The sequence below is a fragment of the Pseudorca crassidens genome, chromosome 14 (assembly GCF_039906515.1).
Source record: "Pseudorca crassidens isolate mPseCra1 chromosome 14, mPseCra1.hap1, whole genome shotgun sequence".
Lineage (NCBI taxonomy): Eukaryota > Metazoa > Chordata > Mammalia > Artiodactyla > Delphinidae > Pseudorca > Pseudorca crassidens.
Genome location: NC_090309.1, coordinates 14,684,020 through 14,698,373, shown reverse-complemented (window position 1 = coordinate 14,698,373; position 14,354 = coordinate 14,684,020). Strand labels below are relative to the sequence as shown.

General features: G+C 57.3%; 1 protein-coding gene across 4 annotated transcripts in view; it reads left to right on the top strand.

The window, feature by feature from the left end:
* The window catches only part of ATOH8 (atonal bHLH transcription factor 8), a 35,008-nt gene that overhangs the window by 5,729 nt on the left and 14,925 nt on the right, over nucleotides 1–14,354 (top strand). Inside the window, exons 2-4 of one of the 4 annotated variants that reach the window (XR_010934404.1) lie at nucleotides 5,401–5,592; nucleotides 9,890–12,913; nucleotides 13,663–13,830. Coding sequence is in view for 2 of the 4 variants with exons in the window: in XM_067704493.1 (XP_067560594.1) it covers nucleotides 5,401–5,592 (192 nt within the window). In the remaining 2 variants the exon portion in view is untranslated. Of the gene's footprint in view, nucleotides 1–5,400; nucleotides 5,593–9,889; nucleotides 13,831–14,354 lie in introns of those variants that run through there. The other 3 variants (XR_010934403.1, XM_067704493.1, XM_067704494.1) reach the window with 3 other exon arrangements.

Below are 14,354 nucleotides of genomic sequence, written 5' to 3'. Positions count from 1 at the left end.
AGCTTGTTGAGCCTCATTGCACGGGGCGAGGTGCCTTACCTGGCCCTGTTGTTGTGCCGCCTTCCCATTTCACAGATGGGGATGCTTACGGAGGTGGAGCGAGTGACCAGGATTTGTCCTGTCTGGCCCTGGGCCATGGCTCTTAACCACTCAGACCCAGGTTCTCAGGGTCCAGCCTCGTTGCTGTGTAGCAGGTTGGGATTTTGTTTAAATAGAACTTGACAAGGATCTTAAACAGCCTGTGTAGAGCAGCTTCATCCCAGGGAGCCAGCACTCACTGACATGAGCCGATTAGAGAAAAATTTCAGATGGGATCAAGTGCTCGGCTGTGTGCCGGGGATGTAGTGATGTTGGAGCTGTGTGGGTCCAGGAGTCTTGGTGGGCGTCTTGGGCTGGGTCTGAAGGGTGGGGTAGGAGTTGGCACAGAGGCAAGAGGGTGGAGGGCTTCCAGGCCTCCCCTGCATTGGCTGGTTGGTTCCTGGCTTTGCTTCTCTGTAGCGCCTCCCTACATCTGCCCATGGCGATTCCATTCTGAGATAGCAGGTATTCTGATGCCCATTTTATTGGTGAGGAAACTGAGGTCCCCTATGGTTGCGGACCTAAGATCACGTGGATGGCCCGGAGTAGAGCTAGGTCCTCAGAATCCCAGGCCAGTGCCCTTCCTGCCTTTTCCCACTTGCTGGAGCCAGGAGAGGGTCCAGCTTGGGGTAGGTGGGATGGAGTCTTTTAGGGGCACTTGGGACCTGGTGAAAAATCCCCATACTGCACCTGCTCCTCTGAAGCGTAACGATTCTTGTGGGGTGAGCATGAGGCAGATCCTTTTCCTTTACAGGAAGATTTGCTGCCTGTCGGTAGCTGGAGCCGAGCGGCCCTGCTGCCTCCTTTGGCTTCTGTCGCCTGCCCAGGCTGAGCAGATGACTGCTGTGTGGTCTCCGGCAGGTGGTGGGATGGCTGGGCTCTGGGCCACGCTGTGGACGCTCAGAGAGGTAATGCACTAAGGCTGGGGTCCCGTGGAGTCCAGGACTCTCCATCCCCTGCTCAGAAGGGGGGGCTGCCCACCTCCCCACCATAGGCTATAGATGCTCATCCAAACCCCCAAGCCATCGCTTCTGGCTGATTGGAAAGAGCCCAGCTAAGTAAGGTGTGTGTTCAAGACCCAGCTCATCTTTCATCAGCTGAGAGATACAGGAAGTTCTTACGCTCCCTGGGCATCAAATGCTTCTCTGTAAAGTGGAAGTCGTCATTTCTACCTCATGGCGCTGTCGAAAGATGAATTATATTCACAATACCCAGCCCTCTGCCTGGCCTTAGTAGATCACAAGAGACAGCAAGGGGATGACCTAGTTCCAACAGTCATCCAGGGTACCCAGGCATCATTCCCGCTCTCCAGATAAGAAAACTGAGGCTCAGAGAGGTGAAGCTACCTGTCCAAAGTCACCCCGATGTTTGGGATTCAGACCAGCTCTTTCTGCCTTACCTTAACCTCCTAGAATCAGATCCTCATAGGCCAGGGTGCCTCTGAGCTGGGCTTTTGGGGGCCCAGCTCCTGCATCCTGGGCCGTGGGCACCAGCATCACCACCGCTGGTGGTGGGAGTTTGGAGAGCCCAGTGGCCAAGCCCCTGGTGGGAGCTTGGGGAGCCCGCCTTCCTTGGGCGATAAACACACGAGCTTCTGGCTCCAACCGGGTCTTAGCTGAGTGACCTGGGGCCCAATATGTCACCTCTGTTTCCTCATGTGCAGATGGGGTAACAATCTTTATTTGGGGGAAAGTTTCAACGGGCTGAAACTACCTGTGAATAGTGACCACGGTGCCAGGTAAACAACCAGAGCTCAATAGATGGGTTGGTTTTCTTTTTAAACTCCACAGTTGCTTCTTAATTTATTTTTGGCTGCATTGGGTCTTCGTTGCAGCGTGACGTAGGGCTTTCTCTAGTTGCGGCGAGCAGGGGCCACTCTTCGCTGTGGTGCATGGGCCTCTCATTGCGGCGGCTTCTCCCGCTGCGGAGCATGGACTCTAGGCGTGCAGGCTTCAGTAGCTGTGGTGCATGGGCTTAGTTGCTCCGTGGCAAGTGGGATCTTCCCGGACCAGGGCTTGAACCTGTGTCCCCTGCATTGGCAGGCAGATTCTTAACCACTGCGCCACAAGGGCAGCCCCCTCAATAGATGGTTTTCTTGTTAGACCTGGACTTTGACACAAGCAGTGGGACAGAGTGACAGATCTGGGGCAAAACTGAATCAGAACTTGGCACGGGAGTCCCTAGGTCAGCCTTGGCCTCACCTGTTGCTCGGTGGTCCCGCAATGACCCTGGATCCCCATGTGCAGATCCCTTCCAAGATCCCTGCTCCCTGCTGGCAGGGAAGCCCAGCTGCTCAGGGCCCAGGGCTCAAAGAGCTGGGTAACTCCCAGCATGGCCTCTGGGTAACAACACACTAGGGCTTGTGTCACAGAGCTGTGCCCGGTGTCCAGAGCCTCCACCAGGCAGGCACTCCCTCCCTGGGTGCAGGGGAGGCACAGGTGCTAGGCTGGTCCCTGAGACCCATGCCCCTGCCCCAGGGAACCTTTCTGTGCCACAGACCTTGTTCATTTGTTCAGGCTGATAAAGCAGGATTCTCTGGACTCTGGATGAGAACAGGCAACGTGCATTGTTCTGCAGGCTTTTCTCAGATGGGTTTGGAGCTGTGGCCAGGACTGGGAGGGGGAAGGGGAATGCACAGGAGTTGGTGGTCCCTGTGTCACCTCCCTGCCCCTCCCTGCGTTTCCTGGCCTGGTGAAGGACAACTCCTTGGCTGCTAGAGGATTTTTTTTTTTTTAACATCTTTATTGGAGTATAATTGCTTTACAATGGTGTGTTAGTTTCTGCTTTATAACAAAGTGAATCAGTTATACATATACATATGTTCCCATATCTCCTCCCTCTTGCGTCTCCCTCCCATCCTCCCTATCCCACCCCTCCAGGTGGTCACAAAGCACCGAGCTGATCTCCCTGTGCTATGCGGCTGCTTCCCACTAGCTATCTACCTTACGTTTGGTAGTGTATATATGTCCATGCCTCTCTCTCGCTTTGTCACAGCTTACCCTTCCCCCTCCCCATATCCTCAAGTCCATTCTCTAGTAGGTCTGTGTCTTTATTCCTGTCTTACACCTAGGTTCTTCACGACATTTTTTTCCCTTAAATTCCATATATATGTGTGCTAGAGGATTTTTGAAAGGTGACAGCAAACTTCACCTCGGGCCTGTGGCCTCAGGACCCCCAGGGGGTGGGGGATGAGCAGGCAGTATGTCCTGGCTCCAGATCTCTTGCTTCTCACCCTCTCTGGAGACCCTCTTTAGAGACCCTCTGCAACACCCACCGTAATAATGCCACTGACTTGTATCAGGCCTTACTATGTGCAGCGCATATGCCATCTCCTTTAGTCCTTACCACGCTCTGTGGCCAGTCCTGTTGGCAATATGACAAGGACACCAAGGCTCAGAACGGTTATGTCTCTTGCCCAGGGTTTGTAGCTAGAGCCAAGAGTTAGCCCAGGTGACCAAAAGGTGTATGAGCTTCACCTCTGCACCAAATAACTAAATCTTTATCCTCAGAGAATTTTGGGAATTCCTTGGCGGTCCAGTGGTTAGGACTCCATGCTTCCACTGTAGGGGGCGCGGGTTCAATCTCAGGTCCGGGAACTAAGATCCTACAAGCTGAGCGGTGTGGCCAAAAAGAAAAAGAGAGAGAGAGAGAGAGAGGGAGAGAGAGAACGGTTTTTGAACCCAGTTCTAAACCTTCTGGAGTCACCTGATAGATATGGAGGGAGAGCGTTCATTTGTTCATTCATTCCCTCAGTCAACAAACCCTTTGGAGGCCGGTGATGGGCAGGACCAGGGCTAGGCTCTGCATACAGAGGCCTTCCCCTGACAGCTCACACAGAGACTGACCATTAAATGAGTCCCAGTAATCAGGAGTTAAGGACAGATGGCGGGCTATCAGAGCACCATCAAGGGGAGGCAGCCCTAGTCCCCGGGGTAGGGTTGGGTGGGAGGTCAGGGAAAGCTGCTGGACGAAGTGAGCTTTAACGTGAGATCAAGATGTTGACGCGTTTAGGGTCCTCATCTGAAGCGGCTCTCTTGATCATGCTTTCTCGACCACAGCGCTGCTGACGTTTTGGGCTGAGTCATTCTTTGCTGTGGAGGCACCGTAGGATCCTGAGCACTGTACGATGTTTAGCAGCTTCCCTGGCCTCTGCAGGCCAGTAGCCCCTCCCCGCCTGCTCCCCGGTGGTGACGATCAAGAGTGTCTGCAGACATTGCCAGCTGCCCCTTAGGGACAACATTGTCCCTGGTTGAGAACCGCTGGTTCAGAACAGTGCCCGGCGTGCTTGTTGAGTGGTCCCTGCAAGGCGCCCCACTCTCTGTGGGCTGAGGGTTCGTACCAGGTATCCGTGGTGGGGATGGACGCTGCGTGTAGATCCTGGAGAGCCGTAGAGAGGAGGATGCCGCAGCCTTGGCTGCAGTGTACGTTTGGGCCATTTAGGTGAACGACGCGTCAGAGCAGCTGTATTGGTTAGCACCTGTCGGGTGGACTTTGTGGTGATGTCTCCATGTTACGACACAGAACTCTGCTGCAGTCTTTGTAGCTTTTTGCTCAAGCAGCAGGAGCATTGGTGGACAATGTTAGAGACCCCATCGCTTCACGCATACAGATCCCTGTGCCATTAGTGAGTGTCTAGTTGGTGATGAACGTCAAGGCTGTCAAGTCTGGTTGGGGCTGTCCTGTTGCAATGCCCAGCAGCGCCCCAGGTCCAGAGGGCGGAAAGAAAAAGAGAAAAGCAAAAGAAAGCCAATCGTGTGTGGGCCCCCCAGCTGAGCACTGACACTTTGCTTCTGGTCTGTTCCCAGAGTCCGGGGCACCTAACTCTGCTCTGACGTTATAACATCCCTCTTGAGTGTAAGTTCTCTGATGGCAGACCCGAGTTATTATCTGTGGTCGGACCCCAAGTGCCCAGCAAGACAAGTGCCACTGAATGAGTAAATAGACCCTCAGAGCTAAAAAACATCGGTTCTCTCTGAGAGATTCCTTCTCAGGGAGGGAGGGGGGTGGAGCTCTGTCCTGGGGGAACTCACTGTGTTTCGTGCGCACTGACGTTCGGGCAAGAGCTAAGTCTCGGTTACTTCCCCTGTGACGTGGGAACGTGGATGCCTCCCAAGGTGGTGAGTGTGGAAACGGCGGGTGCTCAGAACAGGGAATAAAATCCGGGTTGAGGGACTCGATGGGCCACCTCTGCCGCCCTGCAGTCCCCTGCCCGGCGGTGCAGATGTCAGTGAGAGGGGCCCTACCCCTGCCTGGCTGAGGTGCCCCCAGGCCGTTCTCAGCAGAGAGCCTGGCAGCCCCTCCTGACGCCTTCTCACCCTCCAGGTGCCATGCTACTCATATGGGCAGAAGCTGTCCAAGCTGGCCATCCTGAGGATCGCCTGTAACTACATCCTGTCCCTGGCGCGGCTGGCCGACCTGGACTACAGCGCCGACCACAGCAACCTCAGCTTCTCCGAGTGTGTGCAGCGCTGCACCCGCACCCTGCAGGCCGAGGGCCGTGCCAAGAAGCGCAAGGTACGTGCCAGCCACGCAGGCGGCAGCCTCCTGGGAAGACAGAGAGGTGGGGACGGGAGCCTGGGGAGCCCCTCACTCCCCCCAGGCTTCCAGAGGGACTGGTGAGCTCGGCCCTTAGGAGCTTTGCTGGGGTTCGCGCCAGCTTCAGGGCTCCTCAGACCCCTGGGACTGTGTGTGACTCTGCTCCTGGGAACGGGGCTGCTGGGTACCTGGGACAGTCACCCTGGGCCTGCGTGTGTTCATCACTTAACTGAGGAGGACAGCTTATCTCTGAAGCTCTTTCTGGCCTTACGTGCTCTTAGGATGAATCCCCCATGCGACCCCTGATGGATGTCATATCGAGGGAGATCTCCTGAACTGGTAACAGCCCAGGAGAGCCCTCTGGTGTGTTTTGGTAATGTGACTTGGCCTGTGGGTTACCTGAGGCCGCGCCTTAAGGCACGTGATATTCATTCATTTGTTCTGAAGAAATTTGCTGAGCCCCAGCCATGTGCCGCGCTTGCCGGGCAGGGGTATAAAAATGATACACATACGGTCGCAGCACCCCTGCAGCTCACAGGATGCTCAGAGACCCTCCTGCCTGTGGATAAGAGCAGAAGAGTGTAGGAAAGGAGGCACTGGAGGCCTGTGCTGGGGCAGGGGAAGGCCAGGCAGAGAAGGGACAGGTGACCTCTCCTGCCCGAGGGAGTTGGAAAGGTCATCTTTGTGTAAGTGGTGTTTGAGCTGGACAACAAGGAGGTCACCGGGCAGATGAAGCAGGAACAGTATCTGAGGCAGAGGGAACAGCCTGTACAAAGCCTGATGTGTTTGGAGAAATACGGGCGGGAGGAAAGGTGTCGGGCACAGCTACGCTTCCCAGATGGCCTAGGCTCCCAGCATTTCCAGTTGGGGGTCATTGCCAGGCTGTGCGGAGCAAGGCTCATGGCAACCCTCTGGATCTCTGTGCCCACGAGGCTAGAGGGAGAGAGACAGAGGGTGGGACCCAGTCTGCATCCATGAAGAGGGTAGGGGTTAGAGATGCCTGACTCCCCTGGGCATCCAGGGATGGGGAGTGGGGGGGGGGTAGCCAAGTGGCTCCGGCATCCTCCATTCATTCCTTCCTACCACCTCCTCCTTCCTTCCTGGCCGGCCCCTCCCCGCATCCCTGACATTCCTCCCCCAGCCCCCCTTTCAAGGAGGCCCCTCTCTGGGTTCTCCAGGTTTCCCAGGGGCCCCTTCAAGAGGCTTCCAGCCAGGGAGGCCCTCTGTGGACTCTCCTGCCCACAGCAGGGAGGGCCCCGGCACATCCCCACCGCCAGCCACTGCCGCTGCTGCGGTGATGGCACGTTGCGATCCTGGGAGTGATTTAATGTGGACCAATTAGATGAAATCTTCCTCAAGTGGGTGAGAGAGGAAGCGCCACTGGCTGCTCGCAGGGCGGCTTTTCCTCTGGAAGGTGACGCGGGTAAATTAAGGGCGTGATTGATGGCCCCATGCAGCGCTCGGTGACAAAGGAGGGTTGTAAACTCTCGGTGAACTTCCCCTGGCGTTCGGTGGTGGTCGGTCGGAGGTGTGGATGGGCAGGATGGACAAGCGCCATTTCCTCCATCTCTGCCTCTCATCCCCCCTCCCCAAGTCCTCCCGTCAGCCACCAAAGGCCAGAGTGCTGGGTCCCCCTCCTTCCCTGTTCTTTGATTGGAGCAAGTGCCCTGGGCTGGGGAGGAAACTAGACACTTGGGAGGTGAGGGGGAAGAAGGGGGGTGGTGGGGTGACGATGCCCAGCAGAGACGAGCTTTTGGCTTCCCCTGAAATCACATCAAATCTAAGACACCTTAGAGACTATCTGGTCCAGCCTCCCCATTGTCCAGATTGGGAGACTGAGGTGTTAGATTGTGGGTAAGAGCATCAAACAGCCCGAGTTCAAGGCCTGGCTCACCACCTACTATTTTGGACCCATTTCTTTACTGCCTCAGTTTTCTCCTCAATAAACGGGGATGGTGGAAACATCAGAGATGTCCAAGGCCCTTTCTAGTCTGACTCTACGAGCAGAGGTCCTGCCTCACCTCTGAAGAGCAAGGGGCCCCTTGCATCCTGCAGCCCTTCCTGCCGAGCGGGCTGTCCTGAGGCTGCCATCTCCCGAGGACCATGCCTGCACAGCCACCGTTGCCCAGAGGACTTAGAGGGAGGGATGGGACAGGGTCTTGGGGCTGCTGGGGCATCTGAGGCCTCTTGGGCCCTGTAACTGCCCTGGTAGATTGGCGGATCACAGCACCACCCCACTCCTGGTGTGTGTGCCTTCCTGCATCTGTCACCATGCAGGTAGGTGAGTTTCAGGGATGCCCTCAGGGGTGGACTTCAGTGACCCGCCCAGTGGCCCTGAGTGCCTGGGATAGGCCATCCTTTTGTTAACCAGAACCAAGGGAGCTGGTGTCCCTGGAGACGCGTTCCTTCATTTGTTCATACATTCATTCGTTCAGTGTCTATCGAGCAGCGGCAGTGAGCTCCGTGTTGGGGAATCCCATCCTCAGCACGTGGGCACTGTGACGGGTATTTGCGATGGGGCGGGCTTGACCCTCCCTAGTCCCTGTGGACGGGGCAGGTGGATGTCAGGCTCAAATCAAGCCCCTGTTGCCCCTCCCCTGCAGCCATTCAGGGCGGCCTGAGGGTTTGGGGATGGGAGTGAGTCAGGCTTACATTCTAATGGAGGATAAAGAAAGGAAGAAACTAGAAAATGATGCTGATGTCAGTGACCAGCTGAAAGGAAGTCTTTCATAAATGGTCATCACCAGTGCCGCTGATGGCGCTCTGAGCTGTCCCACGGAGTGTGGCTCTCTCACCGTTCATGTGCCCCAGAGGCTGGGCGACCCTTTTCCAGAACACCACCTTGACAGACTGTACTCAGTGTTCCCTGATGAGCTGCCTTGTCCCTCCAGACCTGTGTTAAGAGTGGGATTTAAAGTGATCTTTCCTTACCCTCTAGGCCCCAGGCACATCCTTTTGCCCGTCTCAGCCCTTCCTTGCTGGGGGTGGGGACCTTGACGGGTGAGTCCTCTATATCTGGACCTCACAGGAGGTGACTTTGAGGGTCCAGGGTCCGTTTGGAAGCCCTGGTCGTGCAGAGAGGCTCGTCGGAGGCTGCCAAGCGGAGAGACAGGTGGGAGGAGTGGGAGGGCTCTGCAGAGCTCAGCTCGAGCTCCGGCTGCAGCCGGAGATAATGCACATTAAGCACCTGGCTCTGGGCCATGTTTCCGCAGCTCCTGTTTTTAAAGCAGCGACTCCTGGGAGCTTCTGAGGAGGAGAGAAGGGAAGAGAAGCAGAACTGTTCCACACCTGGGCAGGGTGGGCATTGCCGGGCCTGCGGGATAGGAGACGAGCAGTTTCCCACAGTCTAGGGCCCTGCCTTCCAGTGAATAATGATAATAATAATAATGACAGCGGCAGCAGCTACTAACACTGATGGCATAGCTTAAGCCCTGGCAGTAAATGGCCAGTAAGTTCCTGTCGCCAGGTTTCTCACAGGCCCCAGGTTGGCGGGGTGGGGTGGGGGGAGAGATAAGTTCATTATGGTGGGCTGAGCTAAGGGCCCTACCAGACACCTGGGCACCGATTGGTGACCCCAGAGCTGTGGCTGTAGCCGTGTGTGCCAGCTGGGCAGGGAAGGCTGGCTCTGCAAGGCCAGAGGCTGCTTCTCACCCTGTGGGTGGTCCAGTGCCAGAGGAGGCAGTGAGGCTGGCATAGCTCGACCGCATCTTCTCTCTTCCTGCTGCTTTCTGGGTGGGGGAGGCTTTTCGTGGTGATGGCAGGTTCGAGGGTAGCCGGACCCCTGTTGGGAAGAACATCTTGGGTGCAGACTTCTGTACTTTTGGTGCTGGGGGCCAGCTGAGGTAGCACATTGGTTTTGGGTTGGGGGGTCAGTGGGAGCCGAGAGGGTTCTGTCTGGGTGGTTGAAACCAGGCCTCGGACAGGACCTGGTGGCACCTGCTCTCTCTGTGGTCTGTTCCGGAGCCCCAGAGTATGTGAGGCAGTCTCCAGCTCCTGCTCTGGCTGGATCCAGCCCCTCGTGTGCAGGGTCTCCTGCATCCCCAGAGTCCCCATTGAGGGACACTGTCCTGTCTGTGTCCCCACATGCCACGTACGCAGTCACCCCCACTGGGGCTTTGGTCTCCACTTCTGTAAGGTGAGTTGACCCCAGAAGTGATTTCTACGGCCCCTTCTGGTCAGACTTTCCGAACTGAGGTCACCTCAGCTCCTTTCTCCGTCTCAATGACAACAGGCGTTTACTCTCCCCCCCTCTGCCCATCATGGGCATTTCACACAGATCTGAAAGCTGCTCACAGAGGCTGTCGGGACCCCAGTGCAGTGCGCCCGGAGAATCCTGATACTGCCTGACGCTCTTAGAGCCTGGATCCCACGCCAGGCGAGGTGCTGGGTGCTTAGTACTTCTGACAGATCACCCCGTCGACTCCTCCCGCCACCCCTTCAAGGTGGATCCTGACGTTGTCCCAGGAACAATGAATCTTAGGCTCAGAGGCCCGAGGAACTGGCCAGTAGGAGAGGTGCCCGGGGCTCCTATCACTTCCCTGTCCCGCCCCCCGCATGGAAATGGGGTGGTGAGAGGAGGTCCTGTTTCCACATCCTCCGAGCCATGTTACTGAGTTAAATACCATGTGCTTTCAAAGCCCATGGAGTCCGTCTATGCTGGGAGAGAAGGGGGGTGGGTGGGAAACCACCATTAAATTCCCTTCTTGTCATAAAAGTGGATGCAATTTATTTTTTCTGGCATTCCAATTACATAGACGTTTGTCGCCAGCTGTTTGTTCTAACACGGAGTGTTCTCTCAGCTGCCGTTTCTCCTCTCTCGGTTGACACCGTTAGTCCACACGGCTGGCAGGGACTGGGATGGAGGGGTCGTGGGCTGGGGAGCCCCCCAGGCTAGCTTCCTTGGAACGCAGAACTTGGCCCTCTGCTGTTCGCCGGGTGGTCCCGAGGTGGGGGAGAGACTGGGGCACTGCTTTCCCCTCTCCTTTCACACTGTCTTCACCTCTTCCTCCTCTCCCCCGCTGACACGCACTCACAGACCCCACCCTTCTCCCCACCGTGCTGTGTATGAATGAAAACTTGGGGTCTCGGACAGTGAGAAGGGACCAACCTCTCCTGCTCAGAAAGTCAGAGACGTGCAAAGTCCCCTCTGATGCTCTAACCTCCAGGGCATCTCTTCGAGCCAGTGCCCCTCTGGAAACCCCTTCAGAGGCTCAGTGGTCCAGGATGCTACAGGTGGGTGTTGAGTTGAGAGAACCCTATAGTTCCTTTCAGTTCTCTCTGGTGCTGTCATTTAACTTTAAGGCACATACAACAGGGAGACCCTTGGCAAGACCACGAAGTAGGGGAAGTGTAGGCTTTGGTGCTGGAGACCTGGGTTTGAATCATGGCACTGGTACTTCCTACCCATGTGACCTTGGGTGTGTTACCTAACTTCTCTGATCCCCCGTTCTCTCGTGTGTAAAGTGTGAGCTTATAAACCTTCCTCGCCACCTTGCTGGAAGGATTAAAGGAGATCCAGTATGAGAAAGGGCTGGCCTTTTCTCAGTGCCAGAGGGAAATCTCAGGAATTTACAGCCACAAGGTAACAACTTCATATGGAATCCCAGGAAGGATCATCTCAGCAAAGGGCAGTGCCTGGAATGGATGAATGACCAGACAAAGGGCAGATAAGGGCAAATAATTCTGAATGGGGGACTCCTGTTTGTCCGGCGTTCGGGGCAAACCCCCTGGCCCTGCATCCTTAAAGGGGGGCGAGCACCTAGCCAGTCCAGAAATCCCTGGGCTTTCAAAGTTCACGGATTCATACCAAAGAACATGCATAACGTGTGGTTGTACGTGGTAATAATGCTAATAAACAGACTCTCACCAACAGTCGTGCTGACCGAGCGGGGGGTGCCCATTGCGTGCCGAGCACCTCCCATACTTTATCTCTACCCTTTATGCTGACCCCACAAGTTAGCACCACTTCCCCATTGCACGGAGGGGAAACTGAGGCCAAGAGAAGGGCAGTAGCTTGCCCAAGGCCATGCAGCGAGGAAGTGGTGGAGCTGCTTTGAGCCCGTGTCTCTTTGGTTCCAAACTCCGAGCTCTTCAGCCGCGCCCGGGCCCTGAAGCTCACATACCGCCCAGCAGGGTGGCCTGAGCCCGGAGACCCCCAGCAAATGCGGGTGCAGGGCCTTGTCAGGAGCAGCAGCTCTTATGTAAGCAGCCAGGCTGTGGCGCTTGCAGGCTCCATTGAGCCGCGGGGAGCCCACAGACCGCTGGGGGTGGCAAGGGGTGGGCCGGGCCGGTGGGGGTGGTGGTGTCAGCAGCCCCCCGCCCCCAGTGCCGCCGCCAGCGAGGCCTGACACGGGGTTAAGTTGCCCTGGCGGCCTCTGGCTGCAGCTGGGAGCGCGCCTGGTTCCCATTCGGGCGCTGTGGTTTTGATTAGCTGTTCCACAAGGCGGGCCTGGTGGCGAGGCCCTGGGAGCTCCGCTGGAACAGAGGGTCCCCCGCCCGGCCGCCGCGGCCCCCCCTCCTGGCAGCCCCAGACTCCAGATGTTCCGAGCGCTCGCTGGGAAGGCCTGCTGGCGCCACGGAGGGCAGAGGGCAGGGAAAGCACGCGAGCTGGAAGCCCAAGCACTCAGTCACCGCAGGCCCTGGCAGCCCGCCCAGCGCTCTGCTGGCACATTCCCCAGCTCTCCCCTGGCCATCTGTTCCCAAAAAACCCTTTCAGAGCCTCATCATCACTCAGGATACAACAGCACAAGCAGCTGGTTTGGAGGCAGCAGGGAAAACCGTGCAAAAGGTCCTTTGTGAGAGAGGAAACTCGCTTATGAATAACAGGGCTGGACGCCGTAAAAGTTGGCGGCTGGAATCCGTGTTTCTCAGGCGCCGCTGTTTTCTCCCGACTCTTTATCTCTGCTCTTTATTTGGTTTCCCCTTGTTTTCTTTTAATGGTGTTTCTTCCCCTTCTTGCACCAGTTGTGACTTTTCTTCCTCCTCTAAGGTGCCTGAAGGCCACCTAATTAGGTATCCTGGACGCTGCCGAACTGTTTTTCCTTCCCAAAGTTCTTAAAACGGGAGGCGGTTAGAAGTGACTGTTGTCATAAAACCCGGGCTGGAGGAGACGGGGCAGAAAGAAGGTGCCCGGGAGGGCACAGTGTGGGCAGGGCAGCAGAAAGTCGTCAACCCGAGGGAGGGTCGGGGGCAGAGAGAGCGCGGAGACTGCCATCAACACATCGGAAGGCAACACGGAGACGCTCTGGGAGAGCAGTGGCATTAATGAAACGCTCAGCGCCTGGCGCCCCAGCTGATTGCAGTATGACAGGAAGCCTTTTTTAAGAACCGCCGCCACCGCCAGAAACTTCTGGGAGACGTCTGCCTGGAATCTGGGCACCTCCTGGGAGCAGTCCCCGGGTGGCCTGAGTGGGGCCCTTGGGCTGTGCTGGGGCAGGGCTGGCAGCTGGGAGGCCAGCATTGGCGGCGGTGGGGAGGGGAGGGCAAGGCCTGGCCACCTTCCTCACACCCCCTGGACCCCTGAGGGGGAGCTGAGAGTCAGGCCCAGGGCTGCCAGGTGGAGGTGGGGAGAGGGACACCTCCCAGGTGTCAGATGGGCGTGACCTCATGGGGGGGTCACGGGGCAGGGGCAGGGGACTGGGGGCTTCCCCTTTCCTTTCTCAGTGCCGGCACCCCTTTTTCACTGCCTGCCCCAGCGCTGTCCCGTGAGACCCAGCAGCTCGGCTGCCCCTCACCCCGGCAGTGGAAAAAGCCTGTCGTCCACATCGCCGCGGGTGGCCGGTCCTCACACGCTGAGGCTCGGGCTACGGAGGGCGTTTCTTCTGCGCTTTACTCAGGCGCCGTACTTCACTCCTTTCTCCTCTCTTCCCAGTTTCGGTTGGAGAAGTGGCAGCTCTGGCAGGACAAAATATATATAAGTTTATCACAATTTCAGGGCCATTCGTCTCCCCGTCTGCAGGGCTGGGCATGGGCCGAGGTCCCCCCTCCCTGCTAAGGCCTGGGTGGGCAGCTACCTATCTGGACTCTGAGGCTGGTCTCGTCTCTGCCCAGGGGCCTGCGTAGCTGGGTGGCCTTGCTCAAGTGTTGTATCCGGGAGATGCCAGCCTGACTGCCCACCTATCCAGGGGTCAGTGGCACAAAGGATGTGAAACTGTTTTGTGAACTCTGTCCTCCCTCCCGTGTCTGCTGCCTGAGAAGCTGGTCCCCGTGGAGCCGAAGGTGAGGAGGGCCTGGGGAAGGAGGCGTGGCCGCTGGCCCCAGGCCCCTGGTGATGACGTGGGGTCCGACCAGTGACCAGAACTTGCTTTCCAGACCTGGAGCTTCCAGAGGAGCAGTGGGAGGAGAATGGAGGGCAGGGCTGCCCTCCCACTGCCCATTCTTGAGCCCCTGCCCCTGGCACAGTGGATCGCCTGGCACAGGGGGCGCCAGCAGGCCCTGGTTGTCCTTTTTCTACCTCCCCCTGCAGACTGGAGGCTGGTTCTAGGGGAAGGTATAAATCCCTGCCTTCCTGACCTCCTAGTATAAACGTTTCTAGAGGGCGAAGCAGGAGCCTTTCCTGCCTTCACGGTGCTTAGTTCTCTGCCCAGACTTCACGGCCACCTGGGGCCTGGCCCTGCCGCCCAGCTGCTCCCTGGCTCAGTTCATACCCACCTGCGCCCCTCCCAGCAGCTCTGCTGAAAGCCAGGTCTGACTGCCTCACTCCCCCTGCTCAGGACCCCTCAGGGGCTCTCCACAGGCCAAGG